The 25,208-nt window shown below is 46.2% G+C and overlaps 1 protein-coding gene across 1 annotated transcript in view; it reads left to right on the top strand.

The window, feature by feature from the left end:
- The window catches only part of TAT (tyrosine aminotransferase), a 124,077-nt gene that overhangs the window by 17,631 nt on the left and 81,238 nt on the right, over window positions 1–25,208 (top strand). Inside the window, exons 5-6 of the mRNA XM_029608248.1 lie at window positions 15,612–15,770; window positions 20,779–20,917. Coding sequence (XP_029464108.1) covers window positions 15,612–15,770; window positions 20,779–20,917 — 298 coding nt within the window. The remainder of the gene's footprint in view (window positions 1–15,611; window positions 15,771–20,778; window positions 20,918–25,208) is intronic.

Here is a 25,208-nt window from a genome sequence, read left to right as displayed (position 1 = left end):
TCCTGTAAGTTCCCAGCCTCCTCCTTACTTCCACTTTTATGAACAGGAACCACATCTGCCCTTTTCCAGTCCTCTGGAACTACTTCGGACTCTAAAGAAGAATTGAAAAGGTCAGCCAGCAGAGCTGCCAGCACATTTCTAAGTGACCTTAGTATGCTCGGATGTATACTATCTGGCCCCATTGCCTTATCTACTTTAAGTTTACTTAGGTCCTCACGAACACATTGTTCTGAAAATCTATTGAGGTTTACCTCACTCCCAATCTTATTTGTGTTTGTTTTATGCAGTCCTGCTCCAGACCCTTCCACAGTGAACACCGAACAGAAATATTTGTTAAGCAATTTTGCTTTTTCCTCATCAGCCTCTATATATTCCTCCCCTGTCATCTTTGAATCTCACAATACCACTTTTGCACTTCCTTCTATCACTAACATATCTAAAAAAGTTCTTGTCTCCATGCTTTACCTTATTTGCTATTTTTTTTTATATTTGAATTTTCGCATTCCTGATTACTTTCTCTGCTTCTCTTAATTTTTCCAGATATTGTCGTCCATCTTCCTCTTTCTGCGATCTCTTGAAGTTTATGAATGCTAACCTTTTCTCCCTTACCTTTTCAGCTACTTCTTTAGAAAACCATAATATAATGGTCTCTTTTTCCTCTTCCTAACAAAAAGATAAGTTGCCCTTATGCTATTAGGAGCAACATAGACAATACAATATCAGAAAGAAATTTTAAATTCTTCTCGCAAAGACTTTCAAATCAGAGTGGCATTCTGTTCTACTCAGCTTCTTCTGTCTCTCAATGACCTTCAAATCATAGTTTTCTGTCGACAAGCAGGGTTGAATTAGCCATGACACATAGGTGATGTCATCTGATAGTGTTGAATGGACCTGTCTCTCCTAGTTCATAATGCTTTTCCTCTACTGAGCATATGTGGAAGTTATCCTGCGGACCCTGCCTTGTGAGCCCCTTAGTCTTTTTTTCATCTGAGCTACTACTTCATTTCATAATTTTTTCTATTTTATTTTCACTTCTGAATCATTTTGGTGTTGCCTTATAGCCTCAGCAGCTTCCCCTCAACAGCACCTTTCAGTGCTCAAACAAAAAACCAAACCCCCTCCATCAAAAACAAGATATACAGCTCTAGAAGGCCATTCCAAGTGGTTTTAAGAAAGTGTGTGTGGCAGGTAGATGTCTATCACTGACAGCCATGACATCTGCTTTCGGTGTCTATGGCCTGATCACAACACACCTGTTACCATTGTGACTGGATGTTCTACAGACTCAGAAATCCAGGGCTTGGAAGATGGAAGAGGTATGCACGTTGGTAAAGAACTGCAGTCATTCTTTCTCCAGGAATGGAGCCTTCTTGAGCTTCTCAAATGATTTGGCAAGAGCTCCTCGAGCAGGACTCCTCCTCCTTCAATATAAGCCTTCAAACCTACTACCTCAATGGGGCCAAGCAAAACATGGAAGTATCAAACTCAGGAGTCCTTGAGCCCAGCAGGGTTATACAACACCCAAGAGAAGAAGCACCATGTGTTGGAGCCGGTGGTGCAGTTGATATCATTGAAGAAGCCATCAGGGTATGCCCTGGCACTTAGTTCCATAAATGCATTAAATATCGGCATCATCAGTGCATCAGAGCTCAACACTATCAGCGCCAATGACGCTCCCAGTGCTGTTAATGCACAGGGCCTCCCTCAGTGCTTTCAACACATTGGGCCTCAGTGTGAGGACCCTTAAGAACAACCTGAGTCAGACCAAGGGTCCAGCAAGTTCAGTATACTGTTTCCAACAGTGGCCAATCCAAGTCACAAATATTTGGCAAGTACCCAAACATTAAATAGATTCCATGCTACTGAAGCCGGGAATAAGCAGTGATTATTCCCTAACCGAGTTGATTTGATTTGTATCAAGAAAGTCGGTATATAAAAGCCATAAATAAATAAATAAATAAGTCAACTTGATTAATAGCAATTGATGGATTTCTCCTTCAGAAACTTATCCAAACTCTTTTTAAACCCAGCTATACTAACTGCCTTAACCACATCTTCTAGCAATGAATTCCAGAGCTTAATTGTATGTTTTAAATGTGCTACTTGGTAAATTAATGGAGTGCCCCCTAGTACTTGTTTTATCTGAAAGAGTAAATAACTGATTCACATTTACCCATTCAAGTCCTTTCATGATTTTATAGATCTCTATCATAACCATCTCTTCTCCAAGCTGAACAGCCCTAACCTCTTTAGCTTTTCCTCATAGTGGAACCATCCATCCCCTTTATAATTTTGGTCGCCCTTCTCTGTACCTTCTCCAGTACATCTATATCTTTTTTGAGATGCAGCTACCAGAACTACACACAGGGGTAGATTTTCTAACCTGCTTGCGTGGGATACATTTGTGCGCGCTACCCAGTGCACACAAATGTACACCCAATTTTATAACATGTGTGCACTGCCACGCGCATGTTATAAAATCCGGGGGTCGGCGCGCGCAAGGGGGTGCACACTTGTGCACCTTGCGCGCGCTGAGCCCTAAGGGAGCCCTGATGGCTTTCCCCATTCCCTCCCCCCCACCTTCCCCTCCCTTCCCCTCTGGCAGGCGTAACTTGCGCGCGCCGGCCAGCTGCCGGCGCGCAATCCCCCGGCACAGCCACTGTGCCGGAGGCCTCAGTCCCGCCCCCGGACTGCCCCCGGACCAGCTCTGTGCCCACGACCCCACCCTCTTCCTGCCCCTTTTTCAAAGTCCCGGGACATACGTGCATCCTGGGGCTTGTGCGCGTCGCCGAGCCTATTCAAAATAGGCTCGGCGAGCGCAGGAGCAGGTTTTCAGGGTTACGCGTTTAAGTTACGCGCGTAACCCTTTGAAAATCTACCCCACAGTGTTCATGGTGTGATCTCACCATGGAGTGATACAGAGGCATTATAACATTCTCTATTTGATTAACCATTCCCTTCCTAATAATTCCTAACATTGTTTCCTCGTTTAACCACTGCAGCACACTGAACCAACAAGTTCAATGTATTATACACTATGACGCCTAGATCTTCCTCCTAATATGGAACCTAACATCATGTAACAACAGCAAGGATTATTTTTCCCTATATGCATCACCGTGAACTTGTCCACATTATATTTCATCTTCCATTTGGATACCCAATCTTCCAGTCTGGCAAGGTCTTCCAGCAATCTATCAGAATCTGCTTGTGATTTAACTACTCTGAACAATTTTGATCACCTCACTCATTGTACTCCTTTCCAGATCATTTATAAATATATTAATCGGTCGAAGTACAGATCCCTGAGGCACTCAGTTTACCTTTTCCCACTGACAAAAACTGACAATTTAATAGGGATGTGAATCGTTTTTTGATGATTTAAAATATCGTCCGATATATTTTAAATCGTCAAAAATCGTTAGAGGCGATATTTAATAGGAATTCACCCGATTTATCGTCAAAGATCGTAAATCGGGGGAAGGGGAAGGGGGAGGGCGGGAAAACCGGCACACTAAAACATCCCTAAAACCCACCCCGACCCTTTAAAATAAATCCCCCACCCTCCCGAACCCCCCCAAAATGTCTTAAATTACCTGGGGTCCAGTGGGGGGTCCCGTTGTGATCTTCCACTCTCGGGCGTCGGGCGCGTTGATAGAAAATGGCGCCGGCGCTACCTTTGCCCTGTCATATGTCAATATGGCCAGCACCATTTTAAGCAAAATGGTACAGGCCATTTTGCCGTACAGCAAAATGGCGCCGACTGTACGGCAACACGATTCGAGTGCAGGAGGTCGTTCCCGGACCCTCGCTGGACTTTTGGCAAGTCTTGTGGGGGTCAGGAGGCCCCCCCCAAGCTGGCCAAAAGTCCCTGGGGGTCCAGTGGGGGTCCGGGAGCGATCTCCTACACTCGTGACGTCGGGGAACAGGAACCAAAATGGCGCCGGCGCTACCTTTGCCCTGTCAAGATAGCGCCGGCGCCATTTTCTATCAACGCGCCCGACGCCCGAGAGTGGAAGATCACAACGGGACACCCCCCCCACTGGACCCCAGGTAATTTAAGACATTTGGGGGGGGGGGTTCGGGAGGGTGGGGGATTTATTTTAAAGGGTCGGGGTGGGTTTTAGGGATGTTTTAGTGTGCCAGTTTTCCCGCCCTCCCCTGATTTACGATTTACACGATATTTAAAAACACAAAACCACGACGATCCGATTCCCTCCCCCCCCAGCCGAAATCGATCGTTAAGACGATCGATCACACGATACACATCTCTACAATTTAATCCTACTTTCTGTTTCTTGTCTTTTAATCAGTTTGCAATCTACAAAAGAATATCGTCTCCTATTTCATGACTTTTTAGTTTTCTTAGAAGCCTCTCATGAGAGACTTCTGAAAATTCAAATACTCTACATCAACTGGTTCACCTTTATCACATATTTATTAACCCCTTCAAAAAAATATAGATTTGTGAGGCAAGACTTCCTTTGAGTAAATCCATGTTGGCTGTGTCCCAATAAATCACGTCTATCTATATGTTCTGTGATTCCACAATTTTTCCTGGCAAGGTCAGGTTCACCGGTCTGTAGTATCCTGGATCACCTCTAGAGACCTGTTTAAATATCGGGGTTACAAAGGCCACCCTCCAGTCTTAAGGTACAATGGACGATTTTAATGATAGGTTGCAAATTACTAGTAATTGGTCTGAAATGTCATTATTGAGTTTAGTCAGAACCCTGGGGTGTATACCATCTGGTCCAGGTGATTTGCTACTCTTCAGTTTGACAATCTGGTCTACGACATCTTCCAGGGTCACCGCGATTTGGTTCAGTTTATTTATTGTGCATGACCTGTGCTTTAGCAACAGCAGTTTTTGGTGTGGGATGTCAGTGTAAAAGATGCCACAGCAAGCCCAGCCCAAATCTGGGCCTAGTTTTTGACCAGACATGACTCCCCAGTTTGCAACTTCCTGGTAGGGGGGAGAATTCACCATTAACTGAAGGAATGGCAGAAAATCACCAAGGGTGCTTAAGAGTATGGAGTCTGGTTACTGTTTTACACTTCTCCTATCTTCCAGTGCTACCACATTGTTCAGCATTCAGTTCAGATCTATCTCACATGACTCAACTCCATCTCAAAGTGGAATCATGCAGTGGGTGATAGAGCATATCCCTCTCGACCAGTGTGGCATAGATTTTCTATGCCCAGTATTTCTTTATCCCCAAGAAATTGGGGGGATTGAGGTCTACTCTGGGATTTAAGAAGTTTGAAGAAGGACCTGTTATGGGAGAAATTCAAAATAAACTCTTCACAAATTCTACCATTCATTCCACATTCCCATCTTTCTCTCCCATTGGCAGTACCTTTGTTTCATGGTGGAGTCCTCTCACTACCAGTTCAAAGTGCTCGCTTTGGACTCTTGGAGTCTTAACCAAATGCCTGGCACTGGTAGCAGCACTTCGTCATCATCCAGGCATTTGTGTTTTCTCCTACCTAAATAACTAGTTAGTAACTGTGTCTTCCCAAGAAGAGGTGTTGTATGTCCTACAGAAGACAATCCAACTTCTTTAGTTGCTGGGATTCATTGTGAACTTCACAAAATTAAATATTGTGCCAATCCAAAGAATCAGTTCATAGGGGAATGGATATATTCTCTGGAGAAAAGGGCATTTCTTTCGGAAGAGCAAGTGAATTGCCTCTGATCCCTGAACTAAAGGTTTCTGTTGCAGGATCAATTCCCAGCCAGGTCACATGGCAGCAGCAGTTTATGTGATTCCCTTGACTCGCCTCCACATGAGGATTCTTCAGTGGGGCCTCCACTCTCAGTGGACCAGTTGCTTCAATCCCTGTCATCCCTGGTGAGAGATACCAAAGAAATGAAAGAGGTATTCCAGTGGAGGCTAGATCAGAATGTCCTACGGATGGGGGCTCCTCTTCATCTTCTGCCCCATCAAGTAACATTGCCAATGGATGCATCCACCAGGGAATGTGGTATGCACATGTGTCCATTTTGAACCCAAGGAATCTGCCATCAATAGAATGACTGGAGCTCTGAGCAATAAGACATTCATTGAAAGTTTTTTCATATCTCCTTCAGAGAAAGATAAGTCTAATCCAAACCGACAATCAGGTAGCAATGTTCTATGCCAACAAGTAAGGAGGCATAGGATCCTGGACTCTTTGCCAGGAAACCCTCAGGATTTGGGAATGGGATTGCAATCACAAGGCCTTCCTGCATTCCACTTATCTTTCCAAGATTTCCAACACCTTGGCGGATCACCTCAGCAGAATATTTCATTCTCATGACTTTTCTAGACTATGTAGTGGCAGACTGTTTGATCCATTGGAGTATCCATCAATCAATTTGTCTGCATCAGAGAACTATGAGAAGGTGGAGACATTCTGCTCCATTTTTCAAAGCAAGTCAGAATATTCTCCAGATGCTTTTCTGCTCAAATGGAATGCAAATCTACTCTTCACTTTTCCACTATTTCCCTTAGTAGCCAGAATGGTGCAGAAAGGACTCGACCAGGCATGCTTGATTTTCATTGCTACAGTGTGGCCAGGACAAGTTTGGTTCTTGTACCTTGTTCAGATGTTGATCATCACGCTGATTTCTCAAGGATCCTATTCAACTTTGCTGACTCAGGAGGAGGGACATCTATATCATCTAAATCTCTCCTCTCTCAACTGCATGGTGAGTGCTTGCTGCTCGTATCATTGACATTATCGAAAGAAAATGAGGACATTGAAATTTCTGTAAAGAAGACTTCCACGAGGAGGGCTTATAAATTCAAATGGAAAAGATTTTCATCTAGGTGTCCTTTGGATCCATTTGCCTGTGAACATAGACAGTTGCTTCAATCAATATTTATTCTCCCTTTCATCCTCCATTCGGTGTTCACTAAAGAGGACCCTGGAGAAGGACCATCGCTAGTTAATAAGAAACTGGAGGGGAGTGGAGTAGAAGAAATTCCATTTATAGAAGAGAATGTATGGGAAGAGCTAGGAAAACTGAAAGTGGACAAATCCATGGGGCCTGATGAGGTTCATCCCAGGATACTGAGGGAGCTTGGAGATGTGCTGGTGGGTCCGCTGCGAGACCTGTTCAATAGATCCCTAAAAACGGGAGTGGTGCCGAGTGATTGGAGAACAGCGGTGGTGGTCCCGCTTCACAAGAGTGGGAGCAGAGAGGAGGATGGAAACTACAGGCTGGTTAGCCTCACCTCGGTGGTGGGAAAAGTAATGGAGTCATTGCTGAAAGAAAGAATAGTGAACAATCTACAGTCAGAAGAATTACTGGACCAGAGGCAGCATGGATTCAGCAGGGGAAGGTCCTGTCAGACAAATCTGATTGACTTTTTTAATTGGGTGACTAGGGAATTGGATCGAGGAAGAGTGCTCAATGTCATCTACTTGGATTTCAGCAAAGCTTTTGATATGTTACCACTCAGGAGGCTTGTGAATAAAATGAGAAGCTTAGGAGTGCATGCCAAGGTGTTGGCCTGGATTGTAAACTGGTTGACGGACAGAAGACAATGTGTGATGGTAAATGGAACTTACTCTGAAGAGAGAGTGGTGTTAAGCGGAGTGCCGCAAGGATCGGTGTTGGGACCGGTCCTGTTCAATATCTTTGTGAGCGACATTGTGGATGGGATAGAAGGTAAGGTTTGTCTTTTTGCTGATGATACTAAGATCTGCAACAGAGTGGACACGCCGGAAGGAGTGGAGAGAATAAGACAGGATTTAAGGAAGCTGGAAGAGTGGTCGAAGATATGGCAGCTGAAATTCAATGCCAAGAAGTGCAAAGTCATGCATATAGGGTGTGGAAATGCGAAAGAACTGTATTTGATGGAGGGCTGATGTGCACGGAGCAGGAGACAGACCTTGGGGTGATAGTGTCTAACGATCTGAAGTTGGCGAAACAATGTGACAAAGCGATAGCTTAAGCCAGAAGAATGCTGGGCTGCATAGAGAAAGGAATATCTAGTAAGAGAAAGGAAGTGATGATCCCCTTGTACAGGGCCTTGGTGAGGCCTCACCTGGAATACTGTGTTCAGTTCTGGTCACAGTATCTCCAAAGGGACAGAGACAGGATGGAGGTGGTCCAGAGAAGGGCGACCAAAATGGTGGAGGGTCTACATAAAATGACTTATGAGGAGAGATTGAAGAACCTAAATATGTATACCCTGGAGGAGAGGAGGAGCAGGGGTGATATGATACAGACTTTCAGATCCTTGAAAGGTTTTAATGATCCATGGTCAACAACAAACCTTTTCCGTTGGAAAAAATTAGTAGAACTAGGGGTCACGATTTGAAACTCCATGGAGGAAGATTCAGAACCAATGTCAGGAAGTATTTCTTCACGGAGCGGGTAGTGGATGCCTGGAATGCCTGTTATGGTTAAGTGGTGTTTGGGTGGATTCTTGGGTACTGAGGCAGAAGACCACGCCCACGGGGAGGAGCCCCGTGAGGCACCGCAGTACTGGGCTAAACGCAGACGCACAAACACAGAGTTAGTTCTTTTATTAAACAGCTTGATGTCTACCACCAGAGGTGGCAGTAGTGATGTAGTCTGGATGTAGCAGTCTCAGACTGAGAGTTAGATTACTCACTAGATGGTTGCTGTTGGTATGCGATTCCAACAGGTTGAAGAAGTTGGTAGCGGCACCGAGGCAGGGAGAGCAGGCCCTCGAGGAGCGAGTACCTGATCCCTGTAAGGCACCTGAAATAAAGCAGAGGGCCCCCAAGCATTGGGAACCCAGGTTAGCAATTCCCCAAAGGGCAGAGAAGAAGCTTCCAGCAGCAGCACGGAAGTGGCAGAGTAGCTTAGACCGGCCGAAACCAATCCTTTGCTAATTCAATGAGCTAGCAACTTAGTACAGGCTATATACATGGCGTGACGTCAGTAGAGGGGAATGCGCCCGAGGTTCGCGCCAATGCTGGAATAAAGACGTGGGTGGCATGCGCGCACGCACCCTAGTAGGCCCTTGGGAGGAGCATGGCAGGAGGCAGCACCATAGCCATTCCGGGGACGCCGGAGAGATTGGCTTGTAGACGCGGCAGCAGCCATTTTCCCAAGGGAAGCGGGAGGAGCCATGAACAAGGTGAGGCAAACGGGGCGAAACCGTCTAGCACCGACGGACGCAACAGTGCCCTTCCGAAGGAAGTGGTGAAGACTAAAACTGTGACGGAATTCAAAGGGGCCTGGGATAAACACTGTGGATCCATAAAGGCTAGAGGATGGGAATGAAGAGAAGAACCATGGGGATGGCTTGCTGGAATGGTGATGGCTACTACCTGGTGATTACTACCCTTACTCAATAAGCCTTCACACGGTTAATGCAACTCTAACATTGCTCTCTGCTTCAACGGCAAGGGGAAATGTGGAAAAGAGGATTTGCATTCAGATAACAACCAACAAGGATTGAACTTCACAGTCTGGATAAACAAATAAGCGTGGGGGTAGCTTTCTTATTGCGGCGGTTACTACCCTAAACCAATTAAGCTTGATAATTCACTTTGAATGTATATACAGCGTTGCTTTCTGCTTCAACAGCAGGGGAAAATGTGGAAAAGAGGATTTACATTCAGACAACATCCAACAAGGCATTGATCTGTGCAGTCTGGGTAAACAAGCATCGGGGTAATTTGCTTGATGCGGCGGTAACTACCCTTAACCATTAAGCCTTATGATTTACCTTTGATGCAACTCCAACATTACTCTCTGCATCAATGGCAGGGGGTGGCAGGAAATTTGAATCAGTTACCAACAAGGGCCCTGAACTTGGTGGTTGGTGAAACAGATAAGTATGGGAAAATAAGTGTGGGAGCTTGCTAGGCAGACTGGATGGGCCGTTTGATCTTTTTCTGCTGTCATTTCTATGTTTCTATATATGTTTCTATGTAAGTTCTAAGTCAAGGTGCATCTCAGTGCTATTACAAACTTACCATGTTCAAGGAGATTGCAAACTGATATCCATACATCCTTTAGCATCCAAATTCATGAAAGGCATATGAGACTGTTGGTCTCTAAACCACTGGTACCATGGGATCTCAATGTGGTATTAACTTAGCTCATTGGAATCCACCTCCTTGAAGTTCCTTACCTGGAAAGTGGTGTTCCTAGTTGCAATTACATCAGCTAGAAGAGTTGGTGAACTTCAGGCATTGGTTTATTACTCATCATATCTTCTTTTTTTTTTTTTTTTTTTTACAAAGTGTTGCTTTGCATTCATTCTGCCAAAAGTGGTTTCGACTTTCTATCTGAATCAGGCCATCGTGTTGCCTGTCTTCTTTCCAAGGCCATATGCACTTGAGGGTGAGAAGGCCCTTTATTTGATAGACTGTAAAAGGGCTTTGGCTTATTATTTGAGAACTCAGCCATATTGTCAGGCTTCCCAACTTTTTATTTCTTACAATCCTAACAGACTGGGAATAGCTGTTGCCAAATGCATATTGTCCAACTGGCTAGTGTTAGAATCCAGCCGCCTTCCCAGACTCCTCGGCTTCGGACGCTCACTGCATGGCAGGGAGATACCATTGCACGCTCTGATGTGTGTTGCTAGGACCTGGTGAAGAGATGCATATGGTGTATGTGCGCATCGGTACACACGATTCTGAGCACTCTGTTGGAAGAGTCAGGTGATCGCCCAGATGATGATGTCACATGCTCAGGACTACTTATCCTGCCTAGATGTGGACTCTTTGCCTCATCAACAGGTTCCTTAGCCTGTTCCTAATTCCTGCCTCACTTGTTGTGTGCTTGGATCTGGATGCTGCTTCTGCCTGCTTGCTGCCTATCTCAACCTCAGATTGTTCTGGTCTCTACCTGCTTGCTACCTACCTAAACCTCAAACTGTTCTGGACTCTGTCTGTTTGCAAGCCGTCTTGACTTTAGACTATTTTGGACTCTGACTGCTTGCCGCTTGCCTTGACCCTGGACTGTGTTGGTTTTCACTTGCCTGCTGTCTGCCCTGACCCTGGACCTTCTGTCAGACTCTGTTGCTTTCTTCCTGATCCACTCAGTTCTTGGACCTGGACTCTCTTTGCCTGTGGACAAAGTAGACACCCGGGCTTTTCTTTCCGGCACTTTGGTTACCGTTCCACACAGGAGTCCACATTGTCTATACCAGTGGTTCCCTGCCCTGTCCTGGGGACCCCCCAGCCAATCGGGTTTTCATATCCACAATGAATATGCATGAGAGAAAATTTGCATGCACTGCCTCCATAACATGCACATTTTCTCTCATGCATATTCATTGTGGATATCCTGAAAACCCAACTGGTTGGGGGGTCCCCAAGAAAGGGTTGGGAACCACTGGTCTATACCGAATCCAAAAGGGCTTACGGAGTAGCTGGAGGGCTATCCCCCTGACACCAGCAAACTATATCGCATATTTCTATTCTTTGGCTGGTCTCCAGATCACCGACTGTCAAAGCTCATCAAGTAAGAGCCATGGCTACATCAGTGGCTAATCTGTGAGCCATGACGCTTGAAGACATTTGCAAAACTGCTGCTTGGCCGTCAGTTCACATCTTTATGTTCCATTACTGTCTGGACAATCTATCTAGAAGTGACAGTAAATCTGAACAAGCAGCTCTGCATAACCTGCTAATTCAGTAATACGCTCTCCATGGTGTGGTCTGGGATGCTTTATTCAGTGCCTTGTTGCAATCTTCAGCATGGGACTCCTCACATGTCATGGCTAATTCAGTCCTGCTTGTTGACAGAGAAAGCAAGTTTGCTTACTGTAAACAGGATTCTCCTTAGCAGCAGGATGAATTAGCCATTTTTAATACTCGCCCACCTCACTGGAGATTAGACAACCAAACTAAAAATAAGTTCTACAATCAATGGAGGGGCTCACAAGTTAAATCCCATTCATGCTCAGTAGAGCAAAAGCTCTATGAGCTAGAAGAGAAGGGTTTGTTTGGCGCCATAGTATGATAATGGTGGTGTGGATTACAAACTGGTTGACTGATAGGAGACAGTATGTAATGATAAATAGAACCTATTCTGAAGAGAGAACTATGTTAAGCGAAATGCCACAGGGATCGGTTTTGGACTGGCTCTGTTCAATATCTTTGTGAGTGACATTACTGGAGGGATAGAAGGTAAAGTTTGTCTGTTTGCAGATGAAACTAAGATCTGCAACAGAGTGGACATACCTGAAGGAATAAAGAGAATGAAAAGTGATTTAAGAAAGCTTAGAGTGGTCAAAAATTTGGCAGCTGGGATTCAATGCCAAGAAGTGCAGAGTCATGCATCTGGGGAGTGGTAATCCAAAAAGCTGTATATGATGGGGAGTGAAATACTGATATGCTGGACCAAGAGAGAAACCTTGGGGTGATAGTATCTGGCGATCTGAAGATCACAATGCGACAAATGCCAGAAGAATGCTGGGCTGCATACAGAGAGGAATAACCAGCAGGAAAAAAGTGATAAGGCCTTTGTACAAGTCCTTAGTAAGGCCTCACCTGGAGAACTGTGTTCAGTTCTGGAGACTATATCTCAAAAAGTATAGAGACAGGATGGAGGTGATTCATAGAAGAGCGACCAAAATGGTTTGGGATCTGTATCGGAAGACTTATGAGGAAAGGCTGAAGGATCTAAATATGTATACCCTGGAAGAGAGAAGTTGCAGGTGAGATATCATACAGACCTTCAGATACCTGAAAGGTTTTAATGATGCACAAACTTTGGACATTTTTCACTGTAAAGGAAACAGTAGAACTAGGGGTCACGAAATGAAACTCCAGGGGGGATAACTCAGAACCAACATCAGGAAATATTTCTTCATGGAAAGGTTGGTGGACACTTGGGATGCCCTTCCAGGGGAGGGTGGTAAAGAAGAAAACAGTAAATGAATTCAAAAGGCATGGGATAAACATTGGGGATCCCTAAAGGCTAGAGGACAGAAATGAAGAAAAGAGTGCATGGGGGTAACCTGCACAGAGCAGCAGTTACTACCCTTAACAGAAGGCATGGGTATGACTACCCACATTCAATAGCCTTGATGACTTTGACACAACTGCAACATCATTCCCTGCTTCGACGGCAGGGATAGGGGGTGGGGAGGGGAACTGGATACAGACAATAACCAGCATGGATCCTGACTTTTACAGGCTGGGGTACTGACATGCAGACATAAAGGAAAAAGCAGAGGATAGCATCTATGGCCAAGTCCCAAAGCAAAAAAGTCAAACAGCATTGTCTCAATTATCAAGAAGACATAAGGGAAAAAGCACAAGACGGCTTCTACGGCCAAGACCCAAAGCAGAGAACGTTGAGCGGTTTGGTCTGAATTGTCAGGAGAGCTCCTCACCCAGTAGAGATGTTGCTAATAGTAATTTGTTATGGGTTTGACAGTTGCTTGGTTTTGATTGTAACTATTATTACCCTTATCATAGAGCTTGGGGGTTACTGCGCAGAGCAGCAATTGCTACCCTTGAGAGAAACATGGGGTTGTCATGCACAGAGCGGCAGATACTGCCATGGGAAACGTGCTGGGCAGACCAGATGGGCCATCTAGTCCTTTTCTGCCATCATTACTATGTTACTTGTCATGGCTAATTCATCCTGCCCTCTATTGAAGAACCCAATTAATGGTAAGCAACTCACTATACATGTTGTACACTACCCCTTCTCATTGCTCAAAAACTTTCAACTGGATTCTCCACAGGCTCTGATAACTTGTATTTGTCAAACATACAGGTCTATCCTGTAAAGTGTGGCTGCGTTTACCCTGCTCCTAAGCCGCGTTCTACTCACTTTCCGGCCGCGTTATCCCTTCCTGCGATCCCGAATCCCCTTTAACCTACTCCTACCGCGTCCTAAAATTCCCGGTCAACCCCTTCCGCACGCGGCATGTATATTGCATGCAAACGAGCGAATTAGCTATTCCCTAGCATCCCGTAACCCGCGCCCCCGACTATCGCTATCTTTCCCTGCTGTTTTGTCGCGCGTTTTAACCTGCTAACTTACCGCCTACCTTACCCCTGCGGTAGAGGCAGGGGTAAGGGTAGGCGGCAAGCTTTCCCCCAGCCCCCACTCACCTGCCCCGGCCGCGATCATGGGTGCCGGTCTCCGGGGCAGCCCCAGTCCTCTCCCCTCCTCCCGAAGCAAAAAAAAAGCGAAAAAAAACGTAAAAGCAAAAAGTAAGTCGCTTCGCCGCTTCACACTGTCAGTGTCTCTTCTTCCCTCCTCCCGGAGCAAGGCTGCTTTCGCACCCTGCTTCGGGAGGAGGGAAGAAGAGACACTGACAGTGTGAAGCGGCGAAGCGACTTACTTTTTGCACCCCCCTCCGGACATCGGACGACCTCTCCTGCCTCCAGCTGCTCGCGAAGATGGACGCCTGCAAAAAGTAAGTGTGAAGCGGCGAAGCAACTTACTTTTTGCAGCCCCGATCCTTGCTTTGCAGTAAATGTAACTGAGCTTAAAAGGATTGTAGCCAATAAACTGATAGCAATGACCTGGAAGTCATAGAAAAGGACAACAAATGCAATTCAGGTTTCTGAAGTTTTACGTTCAGATGGATGCTTTAAAGTTAACAAAGTCACTACAGCATCCCCATGAGAAATAAGAGAGGAGAGTGCCAGCCATATTACATTAAAAGGCCTGCCTCTTATCCAAAGAGCAGATTCATCCATCACAAATCTAAGAGGTTTCATTTATTTAAAAAGAAGAAAAAAATCACCTCTCCACTACACCTCGGACCTCTCCTGCCTCCCGCTGCGCGACTTACTTTTTTGGCAGCCTTCCGGCCATCGGGAAGAACGTATCGTGGCTCCCCTGCCTCCTGGGGAAGATGGATGCCAGCACGGGGGAAAGCGGCCCCTGTGCATGCAATTGGCCGCTCAAGACGTGACGTCACGACGTTTGGTGTCACGGCATGTGATGTCACGTCTTGAGCGGCCAATTGCATGCACAGGGGCCGCTTTCCCCCGTGCTGGCATCCATCTTCCCCGGGAGGCAGGGGAGCCACGATACGTTCTTCCCGATGGCCGGACGGCTGCAAAAAAAGTAAGTCGCGCAGCGGGAGGCAGGAGAGGTCCGATCGGGGCTGCATGGGCGTCCGATGGGCGTCCATCTTCGCGAGCAGCTGGAGGCAGGAGAGGTCGTCCGATGTCCGGAGGGGGGTGCAAAAAGTAAGTCGCTTCGCCGCTTCGTACTGCCAGTCCCTTCTCCCCTCCTCCCGGAGCAAGGCTGCTTTTCGCGCCCTGCTTCGGGAGGAGGGGAGGGGGGACTGGCAGTCCCGACTTCCTGGTATCTGTCATTTCAAATGACATTTGAAATGACAGATACCAGCATGGTGTGAAGCGTTAGGCCCGTGCACCCAAGATACTGTATAGGCGCTCTATCCAGTAAAATGGGTTGCGCGGGCCTATCGCTTCACGGACCCTTCTTAGACGCGGTTTACATTTGCATAAAATTATTGTTCAGGATCGAGCGGTAGGTGAGCTGCACTGTGCGTGCGGCAACCGCGGGTGCGCCGGGCACTAACGCAGCTCTTCCTACCGCTCGGTACTGGATAGACCTGATAAGAATTATAGTATGTGAGTTTTCAAGACTACACGGGGATAAGATTGGGATGTCTGTTTCTGCTTTTCAGGATGTAATCCTAACTAGTGGCTGCAGTCAGGCCATTGAGTTGGCTTTAGGAGTGTTGGCTAATCCAGGCCAGAACATTCTCATTCCACGACCTGGTTTCTCTCTCTACAAGACCCTGGCTGTCTCCATGGGGATTGATGTCAAACTTTACAACCTGCTGGTGAGTAACCAACAGGATGGCATGAAATGAACAGGTTTTAATGTATCTATGGTGAGGACAATTTTCAAAGCCATTTATGTGAGTCATGGTAAACAGTGTTTTTATCTGTGTGAATTTAATTTAGTTATGATTTCTATGCTGCCTTTTGTGACTGAACCGCCACTTCAAAGCAGATTACAATAAAGTTAAGATGGACACTCGCAGTAGAGTACAATGGAGATACAGTTAAAGATAGATTACAATACAATTACAGTTGAAATAAGGGGGTCTATGCATGCTGTTGTGGTAAGTAACAAGGGGACTCAGTATCCATATCTTGTTTATTTGCTTGGTTGGCTTATGAGGCGGGTCTAGGTTTGTGGCCTTGCTGGTTTAAGAGCCATGTTTTCAGTTGGTGATGAAATGCCATGTAGTGGTTAGTGGCCTGCAAGCTGGGGGAAAGCATTCCACAGGTCAGGTGCCGCTCCACTGAAAAACCTAGATTTGTTTATTGTTTCACTCAGAAAGTCTTCAGAGAAGGTGTTGCTAGACATTCTTTTGGCTTGATCAAAGGGTTTAGAAGGGATAATAATCATTCACTTTGTGAAGTAGGTGGAGCAAATGCCCTTCATCTCCTTGAATGTAAGGGATATGATTTTAAATTTGATGTACAAAGAGATTGGAACCAGTATAATGAGTTTAGGAGGGAGGAAGGCCATTCCCACTATCAGTGGCCAGTGATAGTTCTGGCAACTGCTTTTTGGAGTGTCTGTAGTGTGATGATTGCCTTTTGAGGTAGTCCACGTCAGTAATTGCATAACTGTTTTGAAGTCAGTTAGTTGTAGAAAAGGGAGCACTTGCTTCACCAAGTGGAGGTGTTAGAAAGCTTTTTTTTTTTGTTTGTTACTGCTGCTACTTGGCTCTTCAGGGTCAGGGCAGAGGGAAGTTTCCTCTAAGCAGTTGACCTCATATTGAGCTTGCAAGGTGATGTTGTTGAGAATAAGTGGAATGGAGGAGTAGCCTAGTGGTTAGAACAGCAGCTTACAACCCAGGAAAACCAGGCTTCAAATCCCATTGCTGCTCCTTGTGATCTTGGGCAAGTCACTTTACTGTCTGTTCCCTCAGGTACAAAATTAGATTGTAAGCCCTGTGGGGATAGGAAAATACCTACAGTACCTGAATGCAATCCAATATGAAGTGCCAAAAAGTGGACTATAAAAATCTCCATAAATAAGTGGGGAGAGTGGCTGCACAACAGGGTCTCTATTTTATCTGTATTTAAGTTGCTTGTTGATTATCCATTTGGTTACTGCTTTGCGTCAGTTTAGGAGTACTGTTCCAGGTGCCTGAGAGGGGGGCAGGATATGTATATCATCAGTATAAATGTAGACTTTGATACCAAAGCTTCTTATGACAGCAGTGAGTGGTTGGAAACAGACACTGAATAGAACAGGGGGAAGAGGAGAGCCTGGGGGAACATCCCATCACAGCGGCCAGGGATTAGAGAACACTTTGTTTCATATTATTGGCTGGGCTCCCCCAGACAAGAAGGATTTAAACCTTTCTTTTGCTGCCCTGGATACCCAGGTTAGCCAATCTGGTAAGCAGAATTTTGTGACTGACTGTATCAAAGTGGCCAAGAAGTCAGGTAAAATCCAGGAGGAGTTGTGTGTCATCGGTGAGCGAGATGAGGACTGTTTTGGAATCCCAATTGCACTTGATCTAGGCCAGTGGCTCCCAAACCTGGCCCGAGGGATCCCAACTAGTCAGGTTAAAAATTTCCTTTACTCAGGGGCCGATGCAATATCACGTGCGCAAAAACGTGCATCTAAACTGGGCGCCTGTTTTTTCAATGCATGCACAGCCACTTCTCCTGGGCGCCCGATGCAATAATCAAACGAGCTGCTGTGCTGGAAAGGACGCAGTAGGGATAGATTGTGCATCCCTAGCGCGTCCTTGACATCGGTTGCCCAGGAGACATGGCTGCGTGTGGGTTTTGAAAATCGACACTCAATACGAGTGTCCATTTTATCCCGCGGCAACTACTTTACCAGCACAATATACGCACAAAATATACATGGCCCGGAGTGTGTATATTGTAGGTGTATATTGTGTGCCCAGAATTTTTTTTTTTTTCCATCAAACCTTTTTATTTTTTCATGATGCTGCTTTCTGTGGTTCCTCCTATTTAAGAATCTCGATGGTTCTAAGTAGAAGGAACCACAGGAAAGCAGTATTTTTGGGTTTTTTTAGTTGAGCACATGTCAGGCTCAACACATTACGCCAGCTCCAAGGCAGGCATAAAATTTGATGGATTGAAAAGTGCGCGTCTGGCACACGGCAATTTTTTGCATCAGGGGGGTAATAGCTAACAGCCTCTTCTACATGGCATTTACATGTGATGAGCGCTATTACCTATGTCTTTGGACGCGCTGATCCCCTTATTGCATTGGGGCTTAGTCTAGTGCAGTGATGGCGAACTCCAGTCCTCGAGTGCCTCCATTGTAAATCTTTCTCATGCATATTCATTGTGGATATCCTGAAAACCTGGCCTGTTTGTGGCACTCGAGGACTGGAGTTTGCCATCACTGGTCTAGTGCATCCAAAATGCACATCCAGTCGCTCGCTAATATGTGTGCTATTCTGGGTGCACTTTATTGCATCGGCCCCTCAATGTCACTAAAAGTATGTCTTATTTTTAGCCACAATTAGGGGAGGTGTTTCCAGAGATGTTGTGGGTGGAATCAGATTGTATTTTCCAGCCTATGTGCATTGTTTTCCTTGAAAAATCTAGCTGTGCAAAAAAAGCAAGTGCAAAACTCTGTGGATACATTTTCTTTGAAACTTGGTGCATAGTCTGAAGGTAAAAAGAACTCATGGCCTTGCCCCAAAGTGAGCAGTCTAAAAAGTGCCTCTAAATCTTTAGTTAAAGCAAATCCTCCTCCTAGATGAAGCATCGTCCAGCAGTTAATACTCTGTACCAAGCACCTGACTGGGACATCCAGTCTCATCCAATGCCCCAGGACAATATTTTGTGCTAAGAACATCAGGTCCAACTGCAGCAGGAGCAGAAACTAGGAGAAGAGTTGTAAGAAATGGACTGTGAAAGCTGTGAGGTTGAAATTCAAAGGGTTTGTCTGGCTATCTTTTCCAGTTGCCCAGACAAAACCCAAGATTTGTCTGGAAAACCTTTGCTCACGTAATCCATTTCCTGCACAGCATTTGGCTGGATACCAAGACTGATATTCAACACTGCACAGCTAAAGTTAGCCAGGTGAATCTGATCAGAAAACTCTGTCCTAAAGTTATCTGGATAATTTTATCCAGGTATATTCAGTGGAAAAGTTATCTGAGTATGTTCTGCTGAATATCCAGATAAATTTGATGCGGCAACTTTGTTGCTCACCAGCCCACCGAATATCAACCTCTGCATGTTTCAATGGCGCCTGGGTGGCCATATGTTGGCAGGACAATTTTCAAAGCTATTTCTTTGCAAAAAACTGCTTTACCGCCTGATACTCAAAAGGATTTACAGTTTTATGCACTTCAGTGGGCTTTTGAAAATTGCCTAGGAGGTAATTACACGTGTACTTTTATGTGCACTAGAGAGGAATTCAAGGATTGGAGTTGGGGGCAGGGAAATAATTTCTGTGCTTACTTTTGGTTTTCAAAATTATACTCCTAAATCCAAACATGCACATTTGCACCCGCTAGCAAGCAGGCGTAAAAATGTACAGATATGTCAAGCTGTGTTCACGCATGCCTTCTAATTTTCAGAACAGACTTAGGCGCATAAATTCACTTTGAAAATCCAGGCTGCATATGCTTTGTACATGGGCCGCTGAAAATTACCCTCCCTGTGTAAAAATGGGTTCTTTGAAAATTGCCATCCCCATCTGTGTGTAAAAGTGTTCACATAGTGCCAGTGCACACATGCTTTTATGTGCAGAGAGTGGGGGAGGAATCTAGGCAGATTCATGTACGTGCATGATATTGCAGGAAAACGCATGTGCACAAAGAGCAGATGCAGGGCTAGGTCTGTGCACGTACTTTTTCTGACTCCGTTTTCAAAGGGAATTGATGTAAAATTTGCAAGTATTAAGTACCTGTTGACATAACATTTTGCACAGTCTAAAAGTTGCTCTCTTAAATGGTTCCTGACAGTCATATGCTTCAATGGCGTGTGGGGAAGTGTAAATATCTGGCAATTTTCAAACATTGCTTTTTTGGGACAAAATCAGTGGATACTTTTTTTTTTATCTGTGGACATTGCTCCAAATTTCAAAGCGCGCAACTTGATTTTGAAATTGGATGTGTGTAATTGACCTCATCTTCCTTGCCTGGACAAATAGCAGGGGCAAAACTACTGTGCAAGGGTACAAAGTATCTATGTACCTTTACGCAATTTTCAAAGAGAGTGTTTTCTTTTTGAAAATTGTCTAAAACTACATGGATACAAAATTAATCGCTGACTTAAAGCTGCCACCTTAAATTGAATGTAGGGATCCGTCCATTTAAATGGTGCATGGGGCACTGTCCATTTAGATTGTACATAGGGAGTTGTCCCTTGGGGCAGCTTGCAGGTGCATAGGAACTTTGTACCTACAGGCTTGCATTCTCATTTCTAAATGCTCCGGCATGCACATGGTGGGTGCAAAAGTATCTGTGCACCATAGCCGGTGTAAAGTAAGTGTCTGAAGGCAGGCAGAGTAATTTCAAATGAAACATAAGAGCTACCTTAGAAAACCTGGAGCTCAGCCCTTGTGCAATTCACTTACCAGACTAAGGAGCCCAAACTCATCTTCCAAGATTTTCACTGTGTTGGGACAGACCTTCTTTTATTGAATAGAGCATGACTCTGCTCAGAATCAGTCCTCCAGGCTCTTGACCGCAATGACATGTGCTGAATTTGTGCTGCATTCCCGTATTTTGATGATCTCTTGCAGCGTGAAATAGTCCTCATATTATGGAATACGTGAAATGTAGTCCTTAATTTGCCACTGATCTTTGTGTATCTTCTCTTTGTTAGCCAGAGAAATCCTGGGAGATTGATCTGAAACATCTGGAATCTTTGGTGGATGATAAAACTGCTTGCATCATTGTGAACAACCCATCCAATCCTTGTGGATCTGTCTTCAGCAAGATTCATTTACAGAAAATCCTAGCAGGTGAGCTCCAAGGCATTTGAAAGGTACAGAGAAGACAAGTGCTAAATGAAGGGAACTGAGCAATGCTGTAAAGAGGAATCCTTACCCATGTCCTTATAGCATATACATACAAACAAGGCACACCCTTATAACATGGTATATGTCCTTATAGCATATACATACAAACAAGGCACACCCTTATAACATGGTATCTCCGGAAAAGTGCTAAATTGATTTCGCTCACATTTGAATTTGGACCACTCTAGCTGGCGACAAATAGAGTTTGGGGGGGTACCTCAAGGATCTCTATCCTCTGCACTTTTTAACATTTAGGTGGCACCATTAGGGTTTGAATCGGAAAAACTGAATGTGTGTTTATTTTTAATATACGCAGACAATGAACAGGTTTATTTACCTAGCGAAGTCCCAGGGGAAATACCATTACTGACTTTTATTAAAAAATGGTTGGGATCAAATGGTTTATTATTGAACACTCAGAAAATGAAGGTCTTATGGACAGGCTGGCAGGAAGCAGCATGCCCCGTTTCCCCTCAGCGCGGGAACGGCGGCCATTTTCTCAGCTGACTCGGAGGCAGCTCTCTCTGAGGAGGACGTCGACGCTCCTCTCCAGGTTTCCTCTAACAGTATGGAGTTTTGGAGCGCAACGGACCAGGGCAGGCAAGGGGACGACGTCTCGGGGGGCCCCTCATCAGCACTTCCCGCTTTTTCGCCAGAATTCATTGTTTTAATGCACAAGGCATTTTTACAGAGCAGGGATCCGAATCTTGGAATTTGGGGTCCCCCTCCCCCCAAACTGGCCTGTTTGACACAGCTTTCGACGGCAGACCCTCCCTTAGGGAGGGCTTCTTTGCCCACAGGGGGTGCGGGGTCCACTCAGCCCCCCCCCCCCTGTGATTCCTATACTGCTGCAACAACCGTCGGGGGATCCATGGCAAGATCCAGATGCGGATGATCCCTCCCTGGCGGCCCAGGTAGAAGGTGACGACCCGAGGGTCCTCCGTATTTTTCAAGCAGCGGAATTGGATGATGATCTCATCCCCCACATCCTCCAGGAAATGGACATTGACCCTCCTCCGGATCCTGTGGCTCAGGATCCGAAGATTAAGAAAGGGGATCCTCTCCTAGCGGGCTTATGACCTCTAGTGAAAGCTTTTCCCATGCATCACAACATCTTGCAATTGATTTCAAGGGAGTGGGATACTCCTGAGGCCAATCTTTGAGTCGGTCGAGCCATGGAAAAGTTATACCCTCTCCCCACTGATTTCTTGGAGATTCTTAAGGTTCCTGCAATTGATTCAGCGGTATCCGCGGTCACGAAACATACTACCATCCCGGTCACGGACGGGACGGCGTTGAAGAATGTCCAGGATTGCAAGCTCGAGGTTTACCTCAAGCGTATCTTCGAAGTCTCAGCGTTGGGGATGAGGGCTGCTATCTGCAGTTCCCTAGCACAGCGAGCAGCTCTGCGTTGGGTACAACAGCTTCTCACTTCCCAATCTTTGCCACAGGCAGAGACTATTCAGGCTGATAGACTTGAAGCGGTGGTTGCCTATGGAGCTGATGCTTTTTATGATCTGTTAAGGGTCCTCGCTCGTTCCATGGTGGCAGCGGTGTCCGCTCGTCGTCTTTTGTGGCTATGCAACTGGGCGGCAGATGCTTCGTCTAAGACGTGCCTGAGTTCCCTTCCTTTCAAGGGTAGGTGCCTATTTGGGGAAGATTTGGATCAGATCATCAAATCTCTTAATGAGAATGCGGTGCACAAGTTACCAGAAGATCGTCCACGTTCTTCTAGATCTTTTTATTCCTCCAGAAATAGGTACCGGAATCAACGGAGGTCGCGTCCTACTAGACAGCAGACACCTCGGGCTCCTTCTACACGATCACACACCTGGAACCGGTCCTTTTGAGGGCGCCGCCACTGTAAGGATACTCAAGGGGCAGGTCCTTCCTCGAAGGCTTCACAATGATGCCAGAAGGACCCAAGAGGGGATCCCCCACCTGGGGGGTCGCCTTACTCTCTTTTACAAGGAGTGGGCCCAAATTACGTCGGATCAATGGGTGCTGGACATCTTAAGACAAGGCTACGTATTAGATTTTGTACACGAACCCCGAGATCGTTTTCTGTTTTCTCCTTGTGGTTCCCGTCTCAAACAATTAGCAGTCCGACAGACTCTCGATCGACTGCTACAGCTGGGGGCGATAGTACCGGTAGCGGCCTCCGAACTGGGAAAAGGTCATTATATTCAATCTACTTCGTGGTTCCCAAGAAAGAGGGCACTTTTCGACCTATCCTGGATCTCAAGATGGTCAACAAGTGTCTCAGAGTTCCTCGTTTTCGTATGGAAACGCTCCGTTCAGTGTTAGCAGCCGTGCATCCAGGAGAATTCTTGGCCTCTTTGGACCTTACAGAGGCATACCTTCACATCCCGATCCATCACCATCATCAGCGCTTCTTACGCTTCAAGATTTTGGGACAGCATTTTCAGTTTCGTGCTCTCCCTTTTGGTCTGGTGACGGCTCCGCGTGTCTTCACCAAGATCATGGTAGTGGTGGCAGCGGCGCTCCGCAAGGAGGGTATCCTTGTACATCCCTATCTAGACGACTGGCTCATTCGGGCAAAGTCGAGGACGCAGGGTTACCATGCTGTAGACAGGGTAGTACAGCTTCTTCAGTCTCTGGGATGGATTGTCAATTTCTCAAAGAGCAAACTGATACCGTCCCAATCGCTGGATTTTCTGGGAGTACACTTCGACACTCAGTCGACAACACCTGGATCCTGGAGAGTGGGAACTCTCGGATGACGCAATGCGAAGGATAGTACAGCGTTGGGGGAGACCCCATGTGGATCTAATGGCAACCGCGTCAAATGCAAAGGCCGCCCGGTTCTTCAGCCGCAGGCGAGAGCGCAGCGCGGAAGGAGTCGACGCGCTGGTTCTTCCCTGGCTTCGACAGTGTCTCCTGTATGTCTTTCCTCTGTGGCCTCTAGTGGGCCTGTATATCTTTCCTTCGTGGCCTCTAGTGAGACCTTGATGCGTCTCTATCCGACGGATAGAGACGCATCAAGGTCCGGTGATCCTAGTTGCACCAGAGTGGCCTCGTCGACCATGGTTTGCAGATCTTCTCAATCTGGCAGTAGACGGCCCTCTTCGGCTCAGTCATCTGCCATGTCTTCTTCGCCAAGGACCAATATTTTTCAAGGAGGCAGATCGCTTCTGTCTTGCGGCTTGGCTTTTGAGAGGCGTCAATTGAGACGGCGCGGATATCCAGAATCTGTCATCTCCACGCTCCTGAAAGCTAGGAAGACATCCAAGTCGGTTACTTATGTCAGAGTAGAAGGTTTTTGAGGAATGGTGCGAGTCAAAATCGATTCTACCAACGCAGGCCTCAGTGACACATGTGCTTTCCTTCCTACAGGCTGGTCTGGATTTGGGCCTTGCCTATAATTCTCTTCGTGTGCAGGTGGCGGCGTTGGGAGCCTTCCTACGTAGTAATGACAGGGAGCTTCTGGCCTCACATCCAGATATCCTACGTTTTCTAAAGGGGGTAAAACACTTGAAGTCTCCAATTAGACCACCTTGTCCTTCTTGGAATATCAATTTGGTACTCCGGGCTCTATGTGCACCGCCTTTTGAGCCTCTGACTTCGGCCACACTCAAGGATGTCACCCTTAAGACCATCTTCCTGGTGGCGATCAGCTCAGCACGTCGGATCTCTGAACTACAAGCTCCATCATGTAGGGAGCCATACCTTCGTTTCACGCCAGGGGGAGTATCCCTGCGGACAGTTCCATCTTTTCTGCCGAAGGTGGTCTCGACTTTCCATCTCAACCAATCGATAGAGCTTCCGTCATTTTTATTCTCTGATTCTTCTGACCTACGTCGGTTGGATGTCAGACGTTCTTTGATACATTATTTGGAGGTCACTAATGAATTTCGACTCTCCGATCATTTGTTTGTCCTTTGGTCGGGACCCAGGAAGGGTTGCATGGCATCCAAACAATCAATCGCTCGCTGGCTGAAAGGAGCGATTTTAGCCGCATACATCGGAGTGAGTAAGTCTCCACCTTTAGCTGTTAAGGCGCATTCTCTCCGCGCTCAAGCGACGTCGTGGGCAGAAAGTTCTGCAGTTTCTTCTCAGGAAATCTATAGGGTGGCCACATGGAAGTCTCTCCACACTTTCGCAAGACATTATCGTCTAGACATTCGTGCGCCGTCTCACGGTCAGCTTGGAGACAGGGTCATACGGGCAGGGCTGTCCGCGACCCACCCATGATGGGGAAGCTTTGGTACAT

Source organism: Rhinatrema bivittatum, chromosome 7, assembly GCF_901001135.1.
Source record: "Rhinatrema bivittatum chromosome 7, aRhiBiv1.1, whole genome shotgun sequence".
Classification (NCBI taxonomy): Eukaryota; Metazoa; Chordata; class Amphibia; order Gymnophiona; family Rhinatrematidae; genus Rhinatrema; species Rhinatrema bivittatum.
Note: the sequence above shows the minus strand (reverse complement) of the source record. Positions and strands in the feature narration are given on the sequence as shown.